The 21,306-nt window shown below is 36.0% G+C and overlaps 1 protein-coding gene and 1 pseudogene across 8 annotated transcripts; one reads left to right on the top strand and one right to left on the bottom strand.

Moving 5' to 3' along the window:
* The first annotated feature begins 1,707 nt into the window (after window positions 1-1,707).
* LOC18587916 (MUS308 and mammalian DNA polymerase-like protein) lies at window positions 1,708-20,131 on the top strand. 7 transcript variants are annotated; one of them, XM_088809769.1, is made up of 32 exons: window positions 1,708-1,856; window positions 2,126-2,553; window positions 2,689-2,902; window positions 2,980-3,852; window positions 4,844-4,908; window positions 5,115-5,220; window positions 5,313-5,513; window positions 5,696-5,896; window positions 6,285-6,446; window positions 6,565-6,804; window positions 6,990-7,202; window positions 7,395-7,745; window positions 7,888-8,040; window positions 8,345-8,566; window positions 8,946-9,164; window positions 9,449-9,566; window positions 9,850-11,006; window positions 11,183-11,380; window positions 11,841-12,100; window positions 12,353-12,542; window positions 12,659-12,766; window positions 13,678-14,030; window positions 14,610-14,718; window positions 14,795-14,935; window positions 15,167-15,263; window positions 15,346-15,513; window positions 15,601-15,809; window positions 15,916-15,981; window positions 17,362-17,452; window positions 17,573-19,437; window positions 19,599-19,717; window positions 19,861-20,131. In XM_088809769.1, the coding sequence occupies exons 1-26, from the start codon at window positions 1,821-1,823 to the stop codon at window positions 15,441-15,443; spliced, it is 6,513 nt and encodes a 2,170-aa protein (XP_088665895.1). In that variant the 5' UTR covers window positions 1,708-1,820; the 3' UTR covers window positions 15,444-15,513; window positions 15,601-15,809; window positions 15,916-15,981; window positions 17,362-17,452; window positions 17,573-19,437; window positions 19,599-19,717; window positions 19,861-20,131. The 7 variants fall into 7 exon arrangements, with proteins under 7 accessions (XP_088665895.1, XP_088665898.1, XP_088665897.1 ...); XM_088809772.1 differs by having other exon boundaries at window positions 17,573-19,335; XM_088809771.1 differs by lacking the exons at window positions 19,599-19,717; window positions 19,861-20,131 and having other exon boundaries at window positions 17,573-18,540; window positions 18,615-18,795.
* On the bottom strand, window positions 18,230-20,090 carry LOC18587917 (BURP domain-containing protein 3-like; annotated as a pseudogene). Its single transcript, XR_016028346.1, has 3 exons — window positions 20,037-20,090; window positions 19,837-19,942; window positions 18,230-19,375 (listed from the first exon to the last, which is right to left on the bottom strand). The product of XR_016028346.1 is annotated as a BURP domain-containing protein 3-like (transcript).
* Window positions 20,132-21,306: the final 1,175 nt, after the last annotated feature.

Below are 21,306 nucleotides of genomic sequence, written 5' to 3' on the forward strand. Positions count from 1 at the left end.
TATAATCTTATTAAAAATCAAATAATCTAATCCTATTAACTACCCGAATAATTTTAAAAATTACTACCAGAACCTTAATACATTCCCACTACTCTATAATTACCATAACTCATTTAAATACTCGATTAAATAAAAAAAATATTAAAATATTATTCATGGTACCCAATTACCTAATTAACTTTTATAATATCATAACTTCCCTTTAGATTTATATATTATAAATTTATATAAACAAAGGTATATATATTGTAATTAATAATTTTATGAGTTATAATTTTTACAATGTTAACACAAAATAAAAAGTATATATGTTTATATTTAGAGTATATATATATAGACACATACGCATACATAAAAAATATTTTAATATATATAAAATAATAATTATATTATTTATAAATGAATCTAATATATATATATAATATTAAAAGATATTACAAGTTAATTAATAATTATAGTTTTATGAATTAATTTAACTATACGAGTTTGTCCTTAATTACATAAAATTAAAAAAATAACTAGGTTTTAGAACTATTATAGTTTCACAACTTATTTTTAGGTTTATATAAGTTTATATAAAACAAAGTTATATATATTATAATTAATAATTTTATAAGTTATAATTTTATAATGTTAACCAAAAATAGAAAGTAAATATGTTTATATATAAAGTATATATATACTAAAAATATTTTAATATATATAATAGTAATTATATTTCTTATAAATTAATATAATATATAAACTATATATATTAAAAGACATTACAAGTTAATTAATAATAATAGTTTCATGAATTAATTTAATTAATTATAAGGATTTGTTCTTAATTTCACGAAAAAAAAAAAACACTTAGGTTTCATAACTATTATAATCTTAAAATATTTCTTTAAGTATATATATATATATATATATATATTATAAAATTATATAAACAATAGTATATATATTATAATTAATGATTTTATAAGTCATAATTGTTATAATGTTAACACAAAATAAAAAGTAAATATATTTATATTAAGAGTATATATATAATAGTAATTATATTAATTTATAATATGATATAATATTCAAATTATTTAAACATAATTAATAATTTTTTAATTTTTTAATTTAAATATATTAATGTCAACATATTAATAATTAGAGTAACCATACTTTTCATATATTTGTTAATTTTTAACAAAAAAAATTACTTGTAAAGTTGCTAAAAATTATAAAATTTTAATTTAATTATTAAAATAATAATAAAATATTTATATATAGTTATCGAGTTCGAATAATGGGTGGTACCCAAATCTTACCTGAACCCAATGCAGATAGTAAAATCACTATCCAGACTCATCCCAAATCTGATTATAAGATATCATAATCTTATATAACCAGATCGAATATCTGTGGGTACCCTACAACCAGGTAGCCATTACCATCCCTAAGAGTGACATAGGCAAGAGAGAGGGAGTTTAGTTCGTAGGAACATCACTGCGTATTTAACTATTGTTTGACGCACTGATCCGATGTTTTGCCATTAAACTAAACCTAATTTGCGAGCCCATAGCATTGGTGAAGGTAGAAAGGTGAAAAAGCTAAATACGGTAAAGACGGAGGGCACCATTGCAAATTCCTAATATATTTGAATTACAACTCTGTGTATCAAGTGTCAGAACTGTTCACTTTCACCAACAGTGTCTCCTTGGCGCCCACTTGCATGATTCAAACATCTCAACGGCGTCGCATTTGAGACTCCAAAGAGCAGAAGGAAAGAGGGCGGGCGCTAGGGTTTTTCAGATCGTCGTCGATCTTTCCCATCTCTGATAATGGCTTCTGGTTCGCCTCGAGCCCGCATCGATCAGGTTTATCCTTAATCCCATCTTTTTTTTTTCCTTTAAAAGAAAATTTCAAAACCCTACTTATCTTTCCCAACGATCATTTCGTTTTGCTCTTGAATATCAATTTAAAGATTGGACTATACTCTCTTTTCTTTTTCGATTAATTTTCTTAATTACAAGAAGGAAGATATCTGTTTCTGGCCTAATGCTGCACTATGGGAAATTGATATTCCCAAGAAAACTCAACATGAGAAAGCTTGAAATGATATTTGCTTGTCTTATTGGTTATTCAGTTTTTTGCCTCGAAGAAGAGGAAAACCCAATCACCCTGTTTGAAGACAGGGAGATTTGAAAAGAATGCAAAAACTACGGTCGAAGGCTCTCCTAGTGCCAAAGGCACTCTAGACAATTACCTAAGAACTTCACAAGAGAATGAAATCGTGCAACCTTCATGCACGATTATTGGACAGGATCCTGTTAAAAGAAGCTTGGCATCGGAGATTGATAAATCTTCGGAAAACGAGAATGAACAGTCCTTTTTGTTGGCTGAAGTGAAGTCTCGAAGTTGTGAAGCATTTCAAGTGACTCATAACGGAATATATCTGGGTTCATCTGAGGAAGGAAATTTTGACTTTGGAGATCCTGCTGAGGTAGCTGCGCAAGGCAGGGAAAATTCAGAACTAAAACAATTTGCTACTGATTTTTTGTCTTTGTATTGTAGGTAATGCTGTTGTATCTCATTTATTTACAAAAAATTCTATGGTAGTTTAGACTTTTCTAGCATTTAAATTGTGCCTTTTCTTCAACTCTGTGAAAGAAACATTTTATTGTTATTTCTATTTGTGTCGGTATGCAGTGAAGTTCAACCACATGTAGGTTCACCATCACAGCTGAAAGCGAATGACCAGAAGAGACATGGTAGTCTATCTGTGCTGAGTGAGGAGGATAAAAGATTCAAGAAAAGATATCTGATATCCCATCAGTTACAAACAGAAGTTGAAACTGCTTGTTCTACTAAGAAGAATCTCAAAAATGAAACTGGAGAGTTCATTTTGAACCTTTCAAGAGAGGTAAGCAACCACTCTGTGTCAGTTTTGATGATTGAAATTCCCCTGATTTTTTGTTTAACTAATTTTTGTTTGTTAAGGTAAACACGGGTAGTAATCTCATTGAGCTTCAAGCAAGCTTAAGAAAATGCACTACAACAACCAAACCGGTCCTAAATACAATGGAATGCAGTACACCTGGTTCTTCAATTGTTAAAGCATGTGCTTATCGAACACCGCAGTCAATGCGAGGGAGCTCCATGTTTTCGCCTGGGGAAGCTTTCTGGAACGAAGCAATTGAAATAGCTGATGGTTTGTTTTCTCGAAGTGATGCATTATCTGCTCAAGTTGCTGAAGAAACTAATAATCCAAAGAGCCAATATGAGATTAATAATACATACAATTTAGGAAATAAAATTGTTGATGACAAGTCAAAGGAAATGCCAGATGAATGTGAGAGCAGAGTGAAACTTAAGGGAGTTGGTACTTCTTTGGAGTCAGCAGTGAAGCAGAAGAAAGAAATGGATAAAGAAGTGTCCCTGCTGCCTGTTAAGCATCTTGACTTTTCATTTGACGACAAAATTTTGGATGGAAGTATCCCTCACATTATACAGAGGGACAGTGAAGTGACTGAATGTGGTATTGTCAATCATAAAGGTCCATCAATCGTTAATACACTGACAGATCATGATGAACTTCAGACAATTGAAGAGGTGCAAGGAGAACAACAGGAAAGGGCTTCTGTTCATGTGGTACCCAAAAAGGAAAACAATTTGTCAAGTCAAGATAATAATAGCATAACTTCCACTTCAGCAGCTAACAAAGCCAATAAGTCAATTGGTGAATGCAATGAAACCACTACTCCATTAAGTTTTGTGGCGCTTAAAGACCGGTTAAGTCTCAGTAGTTGGCTTCCTTTAGAAATATGCAGAACATATAAAAAGAAAGGAATTTCAGAACTATATCCATGGCAGGTATATATAAATATTTGAATGAATTCAAATAAATCATGATTGCCTTTTTCTCCCTCCCCCTCAACCTTCTTCCCTGTCTTTTTCTAGAAAGGAATTGGGGATTAAATGGGACAGTTTGGTTCAGACTTATCATGGTGTCATGTTCTTTTACAAGATATTTTCAGCACTTTTTATTAGAGTTTTGATTTTTGGTTTTAAACTAAAAAGCACTTGGTCTTGTTTTTGGATTTTGAATTGTACTTATATTTACATGTTTCAAGACACAATTGTATTTATAGACATGCTTTCTCAGATAGTATAACTTGTCCTTTTGTACTCTTAATGAGACTGTACATTGACATTCATGTGATTATCATGTGCCTGAGTTTTAGTTGTATGGAATTATTCTGAGATGGTAGTGGCCACTGCTCAAGTGCTCATCACTCTCTCTCTCTCACTCATTTGCTCGCTCTCTCATTTGTACAAATTTCAAGTATAAATGGTTTCATAGACCATGCTCGACTCCTCTACTTATGTTATGTTGAGAAAATGACCAGCTTTTTCATTTTTGTTTATCTGCTGTCTTTTCAGTGCAAAACTATTTTTCTTCTATCTTACAACTTAAAAATTTTCACTTTGAACACACTGAGACTGGCTTTTATCATTTGTATTTTACACTTTATGTTGTTGTTAAAAGCAATGCTGAGGTATTAATAATCCTTTTCTACTTCTTGCCTTAGCGATGCTACCTATTTATGTGCACACGTGTTTATATCTGTTATTTTTCTGACTTCTGCTTCTGGTCTCTGTTCCTTATGTACTTCTGTTGGTTGATCTTTCAGTTTTGCTTTAAAGTCTACTCATTAATTTTACGTTACTCACACTTGCCTTGTTTATTAAAATGGAATGCTGAAGTACTTTCAAGCATTGGTATCTTTTTTACTGTTTGTATCTTGTGTTTAAGTATTTTATTTGCTTCACTGAAAGCATGATAGTAATGCCTCCTTTCCAGGTTGACTGCCTTCAGGTAGATGGTGTACTGCAGAGAAAGAATCTTGTATATTGTGCTTCTACAAGGTACTTCATAAGTAGTTAGGACTCAGCATAAGCTTTGTCATGGTCATCTTCTGTGGGTCGGAATGTTTATTGTTCTCAATCCTCTATTTGTCTGACATTCTAGCAACTTTACTTTTTGTAGTGAAGGAGAAAGTTGTATAGGTCTTTGCTTGTTCTTGATATGTGTCTTGCATTATTTATGCTTAATCTTGTTCTTTCTGCTCCAGTGCTGGTAAAAGCTTTGTGGCAGAAATTTTGATGTTGCGGAGGGTGATATTAACTGGAAAAGTAGCGTTACTTGTTCTTCCTTATGTTTCAATCTGTGCAGAAAAGGTTGTTTTTTTTTTTTTCCCACCAGATATTAGCTGATACAAAATAAGTCTTCTTGGGCAATTGATTTTACTTACTGCCTAAACATACTGCAGGCAGAACATCTGGAGGTCCTTCTTGAACCACTCGGCAAACAAGTTCGTAGTTATTATGGAAATCAGGGTGGTGGAACACTTCCTAAAGATACTTCTGTAGCTGTTTGTACAATAGAGAAGGCAAACTCTTTAACTAACAGATTGCTGGAAGAGGGTCGTCTATCAGAAGTTGGAATCATTGTGATAGATGAACTACACATGGTATATTCAGAACAAATCTTGTTGTCATTACTTATTAGTACACCCTCATTCTTTTTTTTTTTTGCTCAATGTACACCCTCATTCTTCTCAATGTCTTTTCCTAATTGTCCTTATTCTCCCTTCAGTCTTTTACCATTTTGATGGACTAATATCGATAGTTCCGTACCTATGATTTGTGACAGGTTGGTGATCAGAGTAGGGGTTATCTTCTGGAACTTCTGTTGACAAAGCTTCGTTATGCAGCTGGGGAAGGCATGTCAGAATCAAGTAGCGGAGAAAGTTCAGGTTCCAGTAGTGGTAAGGCTGATCCAGCTCATGGTTTACAAATTGTAGGGATGAGCGCAACAATGCCAAATGTGGAAGCTGTTGCCGACTGGCTTCAAGTAAGTGAGACATACAAAGTATCAGTTTTTTCTTCTTTTCCTGCTGCTCTCTCCTTTTCATTGTTCATTAGATATTTAGTTTCATGAAATATCTCTTATCTCCTGTACATTTTTGTGCATGATATTGGTGTCTACATGGAAAATGTTTATGTATTTGTCAAACTGATGGTCTGTGGATGTATCTATCAGATTACTTGGTTTTAACATGTTGCTGTACTTTAAGAAAGAAAAAAGTGTTGGTTGCTGTATATACAAAGGAGAGGTGTTGGACTTATAAAAGGAAAGGGGTGATAGAGAAATTTTGTCTAACTCCTCTCCTTTTTATATTATATCTGCTTTCTTATGTTGTTAATGATTTTACATTTGTTTTTCACAACTCCATGTTTAGGCAGCATTGTACCAGACAGATTTTCGACCAGTTCCATTGGAGGAATTTATAAAAGTTGGCAACACCATTTACGACAAGAATTTGGACATCGTTAGAACAATTCCAAAGGTTGTTGACCTTGGTGGTAAAGATCCTGATCATATTGTCGAATTGTGCAATGAGGTTGGGACTCGTGGTATTTTTTGCTCTGTTATATTTTTCCTTTTTTTTTTTGAGCAAAGCTCTAGCTTGGCACTATTTTGAGTGTTGACCAATTTTGAATATTGGGAATGTGCTTCAGGTTGTTCAAGAGGGTCATTCAGTGTTGATATTTTGTTCTAGTCGGAAAGGATGTGAATCAACCGCAAAGCATGTGTCAAAATTTCTCAAGAAATTTTCTGTCAATGTCCATGGTGATAACTGTGAGTTTGTTGATATTTCTTCAGCAATTGATGCCTTGCGAAGGTGTCCTGCTGGGTTGGATCCAATATTGGAAGAAACTCTTCCTTGTGGTGTTGCATATCACCATGCTGGCCTTACAGTACTTTTCCCCACTTTTATCTTTACTGCTTTTTGTTTAATAGCAACTTTTTGCTTGTTTCCTATTTCCTTTATTATCCTGTACAAATTGCAATAATGTATAGTTGTTAGCTGCTAATTGATTGTCCAATCTTGTAAGCTCTATTCCCTTTTTAATGGTCAAGGTTTCTTCTTATCTTTGTAAAGGTTGAGGAAAGAGAGATTATTGAAGCATGCTATCGTAGAGGGTTTGTTCGTGTCTTAACTGCCACATCAACCTTAGCTGCTGGTGTCAACCTACCTGCTAGGAGAGTCATTTTTCGACAACCCCGGGTTGGCCGTGATTTTATTGATGCAACTAGATACAAACAGATGGCTGGTCGGGCTGGTCGAACTGGTATAGATACAAAAGGAGAAAGTGTAGGTTCAATAATTTTACTAACATCTGGTTTTGTCTTCTCATTTATTATATTCTGGGCAAATACAGTAACTGCTTGACTCCAATTGTTAGAACTGTTCTCTTTCATTTCTTGTCATTGTATTTGAAACAGCTTTTATTCTTTTTTGTTTGTTTCATTAGTTTTTTACTTTCTAATGTTTTCATGTAAACAGATGCTTATTTGCAAGCCAGAAGAGATAAAAAGAATTAAGGGACTTCTTAATGAAGGCTGCCCACCATTGCAATCTTGTTTATCTGAAGATAAGAACGGAATGACTCATGCAATTTTAGAAGTTGTGGCCGGTGGAATGGTTCAAACTGCTAGTGATATTAACCGCTATGTTAAGTGTACTCTTCTCAATTCTACAAAACCATTTCAAGATGTGGTGAAATCAGCTCAGGATTCCCTTCGGTGGCTGTGTCACAGAAAATTTCTTGAATGGAATGATGAGACCAAGTTGTATGGTACTACTCCCCTCGGACGTGCAGCTTTTGGCAGTTCCCTTTGCCCAGAGGAGTCACTGGTATTACATTTTTTATGGTCTTTCAGTTTTCAGCATTGTTTCTCTTTTATCAGTACTGTATTTGTGGATCTGATCCCTGGTAGTAGGAATATACGGATTTGTGGTGCTGTCGTCAAGTGTAATTATTTGGCTTATCCCACAGATTGTGTTGGATGATCTTTCAAGGGCAAGAGAAGGCTTCGTGCTTGCTTCTGATTTACATTTAGTTTATCTAGTAACACCAATCAATGTTGAAGTTGAACCAGATTGGGAATTGTATTATGAACGCTTCATGGAATTGTCTGCTCTTGAACAGGTAATGTTTGCTACCTGTCTAAAATTGGGTGCATTGTAACAGTAAATTTTAGCCTTAGTATATAGGTAAGCCCATTTTTAGTCTTAAACTAAAACCTGGTTCCCAGTTGCTCTCTTTTAGTCATCTTTAGTATTACATGGAAGGGCTGGGCGACCCTGTACTTGATATCATTTATGTGTCTGTAAGTTTAATTCTTGAGTGGATGCATCAATTATGCTGAAGAGATATTTGGTTTGTTAAAGAGCAATTATGCTAAAGAGATATTTGATTTGTTCTGTTTTCTTCTGTGCTTAATGATATGCAGTCTGTTGGTTATCGAGTTGGAGTAGCAGAACCATTTTTGATGCGCATGGCACATGGTGCACCTATCCACATTTCAAATGGATTAAGAGATGGTTGGAAGAGGCTTCGCGGAAAGTTTGAAAATCACCTTGGGATCAGCAACAACACTAAGCTTTCAGACGAGCAAACACTTCGAGTGTGCAAAAGATTTTATGTTGCCCTCATTTTATCAAGATTAGTGCAGGTCTCTTTGCCATTTTTTGCCTTCAAGTTAATAGATGTTTGCTACACTAATATTGTTAGCACATAGCATATATGTTTTCATTACTGCTATTACATGTTTGTGCTAGTTGAATTTAAGGCACAAATCTTATGCATATGTTTCTGGCATGGCAAATCTATATCACAAACTCCATAAAACCATCTCATTTAATCTTCAACCATGAGATTAATATGTATAGAAGTTCCATTGATTTGTTGCCTGCACATAATTCCCTGATGCAGCAGATCATTCTTAACCTTTTTCCTTTTATAAGGTTACAACTGTTTTTAATCTAAGAGTTTTTTTTTTTTTAAATATTTCCTGCTATTTAAATTAATGTTCTCTAAATTCTGCAATGAAGGAAGCTCCAGTAGGTGAGGTTTGTGAAGCTTTTCGAGTGGCAAAAGGCATGGTACAAGCCTTACAAGAGAATGCTGGAAGGTTTGCGTCAATGGTTTCTGTGTTTTGTGAGAGGCTTGGATGGCATGACCTAGAGGGCTTGGTTGCAAAGTTCCAAAATCGTGTTTCTTTTGGAGTCAGAGCAGAGATTGTAGAGCTTACTACTATTCCATATGTGAAGGTAAATTTTAATTTTTGGGTTGTTACTTGGGTTGTTATAGACTATGTTACTTCAGTTCTCCATTTCAAACAAATATGCAGTCAGATGCCTTGAACTGACATGCGTGTTTGGTTATGATCCTTCATTTATAAGGAAAAATGTTATGAAATGTTTGATGTGTTTGTAATGTGAGTACACAAAGATATCATCATGGTGATTTATTACTGCTGATGGCTAGTAGAGAGTCTGATGAACTTAGTATTATCATTGTCTTATATTTGCAACTTTTATCATCTTATTTTTAGGGATCACGGGCAAGAGCTCTTTATAAAGCTGGTTTGCGCACACCTCTAGCAATTGCGGAGGCATCTATTCCCGAGATTTTTAAAGCTCTTTTTGAATCCTCATCATGGGCTGCACAAGGTGAAGTTTTTGGCTTCTCTGATTAAGGGTTATGATTACACAGTGAGACTTTATTTTGTTGCACCGTCTGAAATTTCTTACCTATTTCTGACATTTTCTTAATTTAAGAGTACTATATTTTTGTTATTTTTATGTTTTGGTTTGGGATTCTGGCATAGTTGTAGTACTTTCCTTTGTTATGCTGAAAAGCTGCTATGTCTCCCCTTCTTTCTTTGTTTTGTTCTTTTTCTTTGCATTTTTTTTGCTCTCTTTTACCATATTGAGAAGTTAGATTTATCTTTAGAAAGTTCAGCACAGCGGCGCATGCAATTGGGAGTGGCAAAGAAGATCAAGAATGGTGCGCGTAAAATTGTTCTTAACAAAGCTGAAGAGGCGAGGATCGCTGCCTTCTCAGCTTTTAAATCGCTTGGATATAGTGTCCCACAATTTTCTCGACCATTGGTATTGAATGGCAGTCCAGGAGAACAGGAAGCTGCAATTACCAGTGTTGGGGATGACTCTCCTGGTAGTGTTGTTTGGGTTGAGCAAATAGAGCATGTGTTAGCCAAGCCACTAGCAGAAAGAAGTAAGAATTTGGAGAATGTTTCTTCAGCTAATGAAGGTTTAATAGTGACAAAAACCTCAGCTGATACCTTAGTGGCTTCAGCAGAAGTAAACTTAGCTACTACCTTGCAAGGTAACTTGGGTATGGAAAATCCTGGAGTTTCAGTTGAAGGGCCTGTAACTGGTGATGAGGTCAATGCCGTCATTGATCGAGGCAGAAGTATAGTGATGGCAACAGTTCGTGGATATCTGGATCAAGGAGTGCATGACGGGCTCAATGAAGATCTCTGTGTTGGCAATGTGGATAGTGCTTGTAGGAAAGGTCCTTTAAATGCAGTTAATACTCCAGGTGGAATTGATTCTTTCCTGGAACTGTGGGAGACGACAGCAGAATTCTGTTTTGATATTCACTACAACAGACGATCAGAACCGAACTCTGTTGCTTCCTTTGAGGTACATGGCATAGCAATCTGTTGGGAAAATTCTCCTGTGTACTATGTAAATTTGCCCAAGGATTTAATCTGGTCTGACAACAGAACAAACAATTTCTTGTCAACATGTGCATCTAGTGATAAAAATGATAGCCTACCTCCTCAGCATTTTTTGGAGATGGCTAAACTGAGATGGAAGAGAATTGTTGATATAATGGGGAAAAGTGGTGTCCGCAAAGTTTCTTGGAACTTGAAAGTTCAGATTCAAGTGCTTAAAAGTCCTGCAATTTCTGTTCAGAGATTTGGTGGCATGAATCTTGGAGTGAAAGATTTGGGTCTAGAAATTATTGACAACTCATACTTGTTATTTCCACCAGTTCTGATTAATGATGGAATTGATATGTCCATTGCAGCATGGGTTGTTTGGCCTGATGAGGAGAGAAGCTCTAGTCCCAACCTAGAGAAGGTACTTCTGTGAGATCGACAGATTAACAATTTTGAGTTAATAGTTTTACATATTTTATATGTTTCTTATTTAGTTTTAATTTTTGGCTAGCCTAACTTATTATTAGAGACCTGGGAATCATTAGATGTTCATTATTGTTCAAGCTAGCTTAAGAAGTTGTTATTATGATTAATTAGGAAGTAAAGAAAAGGTTATCCAGTGAGGCTGCTGCAGCTGCTAATCAGAGTGGTAGGTGGAAGAATCAGATGCGAAGAGCTGCACATAATGGTTGCTGCCGTCGAGTTGCTCATACACGTGCCTTGTGTTCTACACTTTGGAAGTTACTCATCTCTGAAAAACTTATCGAAGTGTTTACATATATTGAAACACCATTGGTAAATTCTCTTATACTTTTTCAATCTTTGAGGAAGAAATATTAGATCTAGGCATGTCAGGTCTTGAAAATGTAACAGAAAAAAAAAGGGAGGGTGGGGAGTTTAATGCTCCCCATCCCTGTCCTTGACCTTGGTCTTTGATTGAAATCAATCCCATCTCTGGCCCCTTAGAGGCAGAGATGGCTGGTTCCTCAGGGGTCCTGCTTCTCAGGTGGTGCTTTTGGTGTACTGCTCCTGAGCTGTTGTTAGTTTCGAATCATATTTTTCTTGCCTCTTCTAGTGGTTCTAGTGTACTTTATGACTGTTGGTTTCCCTTGAACTTTTTCTTGGCCATCCAGTATGTGGCAATGATAGTTTCTCATCTTTGAACCTACGGAGTGATATGTAGTAATTTTGCACTTTAACATGTTATATGCTTGAAGCAATTTATAGTAATATAATGTTGGTTTTAATATATCAGGTTAATGTCCTTGCTGAGATGGAACTTTGGGGAATAGGCATCAACATGGAGGGATGCCTCTGGGCACGAAATGTGTTGGGGAAAAAACTAAGATGTCTTGAGAAGGAAGCTTATAAGTTGGCTGGCATGACATTTTCATTGTACACAGCAGCTGATATTGCAAATGTCCTGTATGGGCACTTGAAGTTGCCTGTGCCAGAGGGGCGCAATAAAGGAAAACAACATCCAAGTACTGACAAACAGTGTTTGGATCTACTGAGGTATTTAAGAGATTTGGCTTCTGTTTTTTGTGCTCCTCATAGATGGAAAATCTTAAGTGCTTATATAAGACTGTGTAAAATGGTGTTTCTAAAAATGTCCTAAGGATATTGGTAATTGTTTATGCATGCATTTTCCTTTTGTTTTACCTGCAAGTACAAACTAGAAAATTATTTTCACAACGTCCCCTTGACTTTTATGAATTATTTAGATCATGCTGATTTTATTGTAATATGGATTTGGTTTTGTTTCAGGGATGAACATCCAATTATTCCAGTCATTAGAGAGCATCGAACATTGGCAAAGCTCTTAAACTGTACACTGGGATCCATTTGTTCACTAGCTAGGCTGTCTCGGAGTACGCACAAATACACACTACATGGCCGCTGGCTCCAAACATCGACAGCAACGGGACGTCTTTCAATGGAGGAGCCTAATCTTCAGGTTCTGGTTACATTCTCACACTTTATCTGTCCTGTTGTTTTTCTTTTACAACTAGCATTTTCTATTTCATGTTATGAACCATTTTGTTTAGCAGTTTGTTTCTCTGTGATATGTAGTGTGTCGAGCATATGGTTGAATTCAGCCTGAGCAAAGATAAAAATGGAAGTGATGCCAATGTTGATCACTATAAGGTTAATGTCCGTGACTTCTTTGTTCCTACTCAGGTAAGGGCTGTGTAGCTCATGTTCCTTCAAAGTGCTTTTGATCATATTGTGCAATGCTATTATATACTTTCAAGTATCGACCAAAGAGCTGCTTATCAGAAAACAGGGTTCTTGCACAGATAATGCTGTCACAATGTGCAATCTCTCTCTCTCTCTTTCTCTGTCTTTCTCTCTATCTATCTATCTATAGATGAGTGTATGTATGTATGTATCCAACTTTTTCCTCTCCCTTTTTCTGCTTACATGACCCTACCTTGTAACTTGAAAACCTAAAATCTTCCAATCCTTGAAGAGGTTGAAGTGCCTATTTCTTGTTTGCTATATTTACCAGGAAGAGTTACTTTGTAGAAATGGAGTTAGTTTGTCTTCTGTAGCCTTTTATGTTTCTATTCAACAAGTTTATGATGTGTTTAAAGATAGAACAGAGTGTCTTATTGATAGATTATCTGTTGAGTGGTGTTTTTGAAAATAGATCAGAATTTCTTACTTTTTGGGTGTAAAATTATGCTGGGGATTCCGTATCTATGAATCTTCCCATTTATGTTGGATTGTGGCTCGTAAAGAGATTAAGGCAGTTGACCTGCTTATTGTTGGTTTAATCAAGGGAGGTGAGAATTTTGTAGACTCATAGGTGGTGTAAGAGTGGTTTGAACTTTGTAACACAGGCAGCATTTTTTTTTGTAAGGCTGTAATTGGGGTAGCTAACTGGTTTTGCATTCTAGGCAATGATGGAAATTGGGGTTTGGGGCAGGGGAGATAAATATCCACGCAAATCTCTGTGGTTAGGTGTATTTGGAAATTTTTTTGTTTATGTTTTGTTTTTCTTTTTTGATCTAGTTATTGATCAAAAGATCATTATTTAGAAGTTGTTTGTATATACCTTGGTGAGTATTTCCTAATTTTTGTTGCAGGATGACTGGTTACTATTAACGGCAGATTATTCTCAAATAGAACTGCGGTTGATGGCCCACTTCTCGATGGACTCTGCGTTAATTGAACTCCTAAGCAAGCCGCAGGGTGATGTTTTTACCATGATGTCAGCAATATGGACTGGGAGGGCTGAAGATTCTGTCAGCTCCAATGAGCGAGACCAAACCAAAAGGTTAATCTATGGCATTCTTTATGGAATGGGTGCTGACACTCTTGCTGAACAACTAAACTGCACCACGGATGAAGCTAAAGAAAAAATTAAAAGCTTTAAAATCTCTTTTCCTGGTGTTGCATCCTGGCTTTGTGAAGCCATTTCATCTTGTCGTCAAAAGGGGTAAGGAGTTTCTCTGATATTTTAAGAAGACTAGATAATGTATCAGTTTTGTCTGAGATGCCTTCCAAACTCTCCAAGATCTGCTCATATTCTATTCCCTTTCTTGACTCATCAAGTATACAAAAATGCAGCAACTGTTTATTTATGAAGGCTAAACCAAAAAGAAAAAGAAAAGAACAGAAGTAAAGAATTGTGTGCTATTATTGATTGTCTAATCTGCCTTCTCTCTAATGCATATGTTTCTTTTTTCCTAAAATTCCTCTTTTCTTCTCTTTCGTTTTTGTTTGTTGTTGCTTCATATTAAGGGCTTATGCTTTATAAACTTCACATCTGTGCTTTGACTGATTTATAAGTGGTTAATGTATTATTTTCTGACATTTTTGTCATTGGCATTAAATATGTTTTCTCTAGAGGCTTTTATATCTAAACACAGTAAGGCATAAGCAAATAAATATCTGTAATGAAAGAAGGTTTTTCTTGCATTTTTCTTTTAAAATTTGAATGTTGCACCATGGTCAAAACTTACGCTTAGCAAAGCACTACACTAAATGATTTTTTTTATATGTGCTTGTGATCCAGATATGTAGAAACTCTTAAGGGAAGAAAGCGCTTCTTGTCCAAAATAAAATTTGGAAACAGTAAAGAAAAATCAAAAGCTCAAAGGCAAGCTGTGAATTCTATTTGTCAGGTATAACAATCTTTTGTTTTGCAAGTTTGAGGTGGCATATCATAGTCTCCTTTTGCTGATAGTTTCTTATCTACAGGGATCTGCTGCTGACATAATCAAAATAGCAATGATAAAAGTGTATTCTCTGATTGTTGAAGGGGTTGGTAGGCTAGACTCTGGCTCTTCAATTTCTACTAAATTTCAAATGCTTAAGGGCCGGTGCAGAATCCTTTTACAGGTTTCTTTTAGAAATTGCTGCATTTAATTTATATTTTCCTCCTCATTATGTTTTCTTGAGTGAAGCAATTCCTACTATTTGAATTTTGGTAAAATAATCAGTTGAATTAATTTAATCTGGAAATTTTCATCCTGTTTGCTTGTGACTTTAGCTAGGTTATTCTTCAAATTTTATCTTAAAATTTATATTTTGAAATATAGTTGACTGAAAATCCAGGTTACCATTTTCCAGGTGCATGATGAATTAGTACTGGAAGTTGATCCCTCTGTGATAAAGGAAGCTGCATGGATGCTGCGAATGAGTATGGAAAGTGCTGTCTCTCTTCTGGGTAGGTGTTCACATATTTAATGACTCTCTGATATTTTCAGGACACATTTCCATGGTCTTCTGTTTTATTCTTTTGTTTCCAGTTCCTTTGCGTGTCAAACTGAATGTTGGAAAGACATGGGGCTCTTTGGAGCCTTTTCTTGCTGATCAAGGAATTGAGGAAGCTGTGTCCAAATCTTAGATCAGTAGATGTCCTTGTTCGTAATTTTGGGATTACAGTTACAGCAAATATTGATGGAAATGAAGAGCATGTATGTAATGAAGAGCTGGCAAGTCATATCTTCCACAATATTTTAACTTGTTGGAGATTTTCTGATTTCCAATGTCTTCTATTACAGGTTAAGGAAAAAACATCTATGGAAAGGGATAAGTTGAGTGTGCTTGGATGGAATTGTGCAATTACAAGCCTTCAACTTTTCTCCTGCCATCGTCTGGAAGAAATGTTATTGAAGGAGATAGTTGTGGTGCAATAAATGCTTCAAAATAATAAGAACACTGTTGAGCCCACAGATTTATCTTTATTTATACATATGATTAAGTAGCATCAGTAAGTTGTCTGAAGCTTCATGTTGAAGTATATAAGAGGTGATCTGCAGAGAACAATAGCATGTCTTTTTTAATGTGATTTGTTTTTTGTCTTGGAACTGCTGCAGAGTGGGGATTGCTGAGCTTGTTTCTTTGATGGCTGGCCTTCACAGCCCTAATGATGTAGAAGCCAGGTTTTGCTAATGTTTTATTTGTCCAAGTGTTTTACATAATCATTGAATAACGTGGCATGCAAGCTCTGTTTATCTCATTATCTGCTATCTTAAATAACGTGGCATCAAAGCTCCTGTGAATCATGAAAACTGGTTTGAGCCTTGCTTTCCATCATTTGGTGTCATCAATTTGCTGGGTGATGTATTTTAAATTTCTTGGAATCTGCTCGCTCAATTCACTTTAGGGTACTCTAGGGCTGTCATCAGCTTAGCAAGAGTGGAAAGATACATTTACTTCTTTGGATTCAGTGCTTTTCTTGGTTTCCTGTTTCGAAAATTGTTTTTTCTGTGCTTTCAGCCTCTGAAAGAAATCTATCCAATTGCTCCTTTTGAGTTTTTTGGGCTTGGACTACATGTGTGCACATGCAGTCAGGGGTTAACCTTCCCTTTGCTTAACCCCTCAAATCATGGGGCATACAAGACTAGATCCTAGGTTACTAGTACAACCACGATAGCAACCAGGCTAGTTGTTACCTTCTGTAGGAATAGTATATTTTAATCCACTGCCAGATGGGCCATTGCTGAAGAAATTAATTCCATCCAGTAAACCCACAGCTATAGTTCAAAAGTGGTGACCTAATGACTGCTCACAATTTTGCGTACAAGGAATTAGAACATGTTCATTACATCTGTTTTCGTTATGCACCTAAACATTTGCAGTCCATTCATTTATGATTAATGATTTGAAATTTTTTTGTTGCCTTTTCAGTATTTTGATTCAATTAAACGGTTAAATTAACTAGCTTTGTTCTTTTGTCTTCTTGTAGATCCTGAAGGTTGAATTGATTGCAAAATGTGCTGAAGTTCTGATAGTTATTTTTTTTTTTTTTATAATTGGGAGAAGGGGGATTTGAACCCTACTCTTTAGACAGGGGGATAATGCACCAATCAATGAGCCAAATGCTAGAGTGTACTGAAGTTCTGATAGTTAATGGCGATGAATATAAAAATGAAAAAAAAAACTGTCAGAAAGATTTAGAAAAAATTGGAAGAGATGTTTGCATTAGTCAGTTAGTTCTGATGAAATCATAAATTTTCTAATGCTGAAGGTGAAGAGAAAATTTTAAAGGAAACTTAGCTGTAATAGACTCTAATGCACTGGGGCCTTTTCCAGCCCTGTTATGATATGAGTGATTCTATGTTGCATTCTCACTCTAATAATAACTTTGATTACTTACTTGATACTTAACATTTGGTGGATCAGAATGGTTTACATTACTTCTGTTGCTTGAATTAAATGTTTATTGACATGCATCATCAGTGGACATCTATTATTGTCAACTCATATTTGTCTTACTCACTGTCGTAACTTTCATGTCAGTGTGCTGTTTACCTTGACAGAACCTTTAGGTGTGGAATCAACTGAAGGTGCTTTTTCACTTGGGCTACGTCAACAAAACAAATTTATGTGATGGTGCTGCTTTGCTGTCAGGTATGACCACATTCCATTGCAGACATTTCTGGCCCTTTCTTGCTAGTTCTGAGTCCCGGCAAACTTTGAGCTGTTGTCACTGTCCTAACTTTCACGTCACTGTGCTGTTAACCTTGAAAGAACCTTTAGGTGTGGAATGAATTGATGTTGCTATTTCACTTGGGCTACTTGAACAAACCAAATTTATGTGATGGTGCTGCTTTGCCGTCAGGTATGACCACATTCCAATGCTGACATTTCTCGCTCTTTCTTGCTAGTTTTGAGTCCCAGCAAACCTTGATTTTTGGTTATACATACATGCATGTATGTATGTGTCTATTTATGTTTTAATTTCTATCTGAGCCATGATTCTTCTTTAAATGTGGTTATTCTCTAGCCTTCTAATCAGTGACTTTCAAGATTCATGAGAGTGAAATCTGCCATCCAATCCACCCCATCATCTTTATTACTTCATTGCTTGTGACATCCTGAGGCTTTCATGGCTGATCATTTGGGCAAATGTGTCTTTGGATGCATTGATTGTTTCCAGGAACCTAAGTGGCCCCTCTTTTTTTCCCTCATGAATTTATCATCATTCACTTATCAATGAAATATACCATTGTTATTGAATTGTCTTTTCATTTGGTTATTTGATTTTAGTACCTTCTCAAGTGGTTTTCATCATGGGATAGAACTCTAATAGATTTACCACCAAACCGTTGTGATACAAAAAGTAACACCATTTTATCTATGACTGAGTACATGATTCATCATTTATTACAAAAGTGAACAAATAGATTGTGGATAACTAAACCCGTGGGTTTGAGGTATATTATTATAGAACAAACTGGATATGGCTTTAAGCTGTTTTAATGCACACTATACTTATTTGATTGATCAAATTAAAGGGTCTCAGTGTACTCTTCAGGCTTTTACTTGGGGATCCAAACTATGTGATCCTGAGGAAGGAAATGGCAGATAGGAATGGTTCCTGGCTCAACTTTAAGGACTTGGAAAGCCAAATGCTTTGGGTTCCATGCTGATGGATCTGTGTGGCAGACTGCTACTGCTTTGGCTTTTGTCCCGTCAGCACCCTCCAAAGGAACCATGTATGCCCTTGTTGTTTCTGATTTGTGGCAATAGAAGACAGCATATGCATAATTCTGCTTCTGGCACACTACAGATTTGTCACCTCCCATCTTCTGCACTCCAGCTGCTATAGTGTACTTCTGTTTGGGGGGTTTGTTTTTGCACCTCTGTAGAGATTACCTGAGCATTTTTCCCCATCTTGGAAGTACTAAAGTCAATCATTGACTCTAGTGAGGTTACACAATATTTGTCCTCTCCTTGAATTTGCGGCTGTTCACACTCCTTAATTGTGTTCTTCATTATCTCAGCTCCCGCTGATCCAGGTTTCACTGAAAACTTGTTCAAAATTTCTGGCAACTTGTCAGATGAAAATGGTGTCTTTTGGGCAATGTGGCGAGGTAAGAAAGTTGCCGTCTCTGTATTTTCAGTGAAATGTAGGGGTCATTGTTGCTCTGGGATGCATATCCTTTTCCAGAAAGAAAAGAGCAACATTTGGATCATCATGGACTTGAGTCTCGGTGGCTGCTTAACGGTAAAGAAATGGTGATGCGTTAACATATACCGGCTTTCCCTTGTGTCCTGTGTTCACAGATACTCCTCTACCTTTGCCACCCACATTTACGAAGGTGCCACCACCTGGCTTTCCAGTGTTCACTCCAACTCCTTGGCCTCCAACATTCACATGGGTGCCACCTCCTGGCTTTCGTTTACCGGTGTTCACACTTACTCCACCTTTTCCAACGTTCACAGCCGTGCCCCCAGGCTTCTCTTTTCCTGTATTGACGTTTACACTGCCACCCCCTACGTTGACAGAGGTACCTTTGTTCTCCATGAAGTCAAATATACCAACATGTGCTAGGAGAGCTCAGATGATTTCTTAATTGTACTATGATATGCTCATGAATGCAGCAGTTTACGTAAGTTTTTTCATGATAAGTTGATACATACAGAACATATATTCCATTCTTTTTCCCAAAAAAGTTGCAAAACAGAACATATTTTTGTTCGTACTCTTACATTAAATTGCAAAAAACATAATATATTTTAGCACTTCACATTTGAACTTTTTGCTGCACAGATTACCAGCCTGCGTCCCTGATTGCATGATTGTGTGATCTGTTAAGAGTATTAAGCCAATCCTATAGGGAAAAGAAAGATGCGATCTTCCTAAGTCCTCACTTCCCTGAACCTCTCAAGGTAAGAGTTTTTTCTCAAAAAACCATGGCGGTGGGGGCATAAAACTATTACAGTAGCTGCTTCCTTTTGGTCAGTAAAAATGATTTGGGAAAATGAATCCTTGGGTATTAAGCACTCACCAGGATGTAGCATAACTTTGACAGCCTTCGGCATTGGAGTATTTGGCAGCACATAGTTCCAACAGTGCCCAGGTGATAAAACAGCATGGCTTGCCACCACCGCTAGCTGCGACAGTTAGTTCAAATCTAACCTCATTAGTTCTGGCACCCTTCAACGACAAGTAATGCACATCAAAATCCACTTCAAAGACAAAACTTACAGCTATAAAAGCAAGAACCGGGGAGAGATGAAACTCCATAGAGAACCGAGTGTAAGCAATAGAAAGAACTCAAGAAGAGCAAGACAAAGAGAAAAGAGACTCTAAAACTTAGGGTTGCATGGAAAAAGAGACAAGTATGCTCCAAATTTATAAAAAGTGTTCGAGGACCATTAGACCAAGTACTTAGGAACAACAGTCCAACAGTATTTTTCGACTGAAATAATGTCTCAACTGCCACTGGTTTCACCTAAATGCAATTTGTGTCATTTGGGCTTAGGCTGAGTGAGACGGGGAACGGTGGTGGGTTCAATTTGCATTCGCGAACATAATTGATTGGGCCATGGGTCACCAATGATGCCTTTAATTTGGACGAGTTAGCAGTCTCAACAAGAATCTGTTTTAATTTTTGTACACTTTTTTTTGAAGTTCACTACACTAAAAAGTTCCCAATTTTATGAGGATTGAATATGTGTTCTTACCAGGTAATTCCCAAATTTAGCATGGGTTTTGGCCTTTCTACATGTTTTCACTATGACAATGAACAATAATTATAACATTTTGGAGTTTTTCATTCCAGTTACATCATTGTCTTTAGTAAAAATTTTTGGGGTGGGAGATTGACAGGATTGTGTTCAGCAGTTGCCCATCAGTAGAACGTATTTACGATATAACATCTGCGAGTTTTTCATCTAGTTACATCATGGTCTTTAGGAAAAATTTTTGGAGGTGGCAGATTGACAGGATTGTGTTCGGTAGTTGCCTATAAGTACTACGTGTTTATGATAATTGTTTGGGAGATGTCAGATGAAATAAGAGCCACCGGATGTGAAATACATGAATGTTAATACAGTGTGTGAAAGCTATGTGCATGTGAAAGTGCATTGAAAGATAATTCAACTAGCATATAAGATTTGGGATGCCACCTCCAAATTGGGAGATGGATTTAAGAGGATTGCTTGCCTGGAAAATGTTTAAAGCACCTAACAACACCCCAACCTGTAGAGTCCTAACTCCTAATCTGATAAGATTACTACAAGTATTTTATCTGTGAATATTTATGAAATTATATATTATAAAATAAAAAGTAAAACACCTAAACCTTTTAAGTTCTCATCATAATTCAATTTTTCATTAAGATTGAAAATGAATAACCTGTTTCAAAAATATATATTCCATCGGATTCATAAAGTTTGTCGTTATCGATGTGACATTAATTTAATACTTCTATTTACTGTTCATCTCGTCTCATGACACATGAATGCTCTGCTCT

Source organism: Theobroma cacao, chromosome 9 (genome assembly GCF_053813885.1).
Source record: "Theobroma cacao isolate CCN51 chromosome 9, ASM5381388v1, whole genome shotgun sequence".
Classification (NCBI taxonomy): Eukaryota; Viridiplantae; Streptophyta; class Magnoliopsida; order Malvales; family Malvaceae; genus Theobroma; species Theobroma cacao.

Excerpts from the sequence above, each read along its gene's own strand:
- LOC18587916 (XM_088809769.1), top strand. The coding sequence starts at position 1,821 with ATGGCTTCTGGTTCGCCTCGAGCCCGCATCGATCAG. Across the intron at positions 5,221-5,312 it reads TTTCAATCTGTGCAGAAAAG|GCAGAACATCTGGAGGTCCT; the intron begins GTTGTTTTTTTT and ends AACATACTGCAG. Across the intron at positions 9,567-9,849 it reads CTCATCATGGGCTGCACAAG|AAAGTTCAGCACAGCGGCGC; the intron begins GTGAAGTTTTTG and ends ATTTATCTTTAG.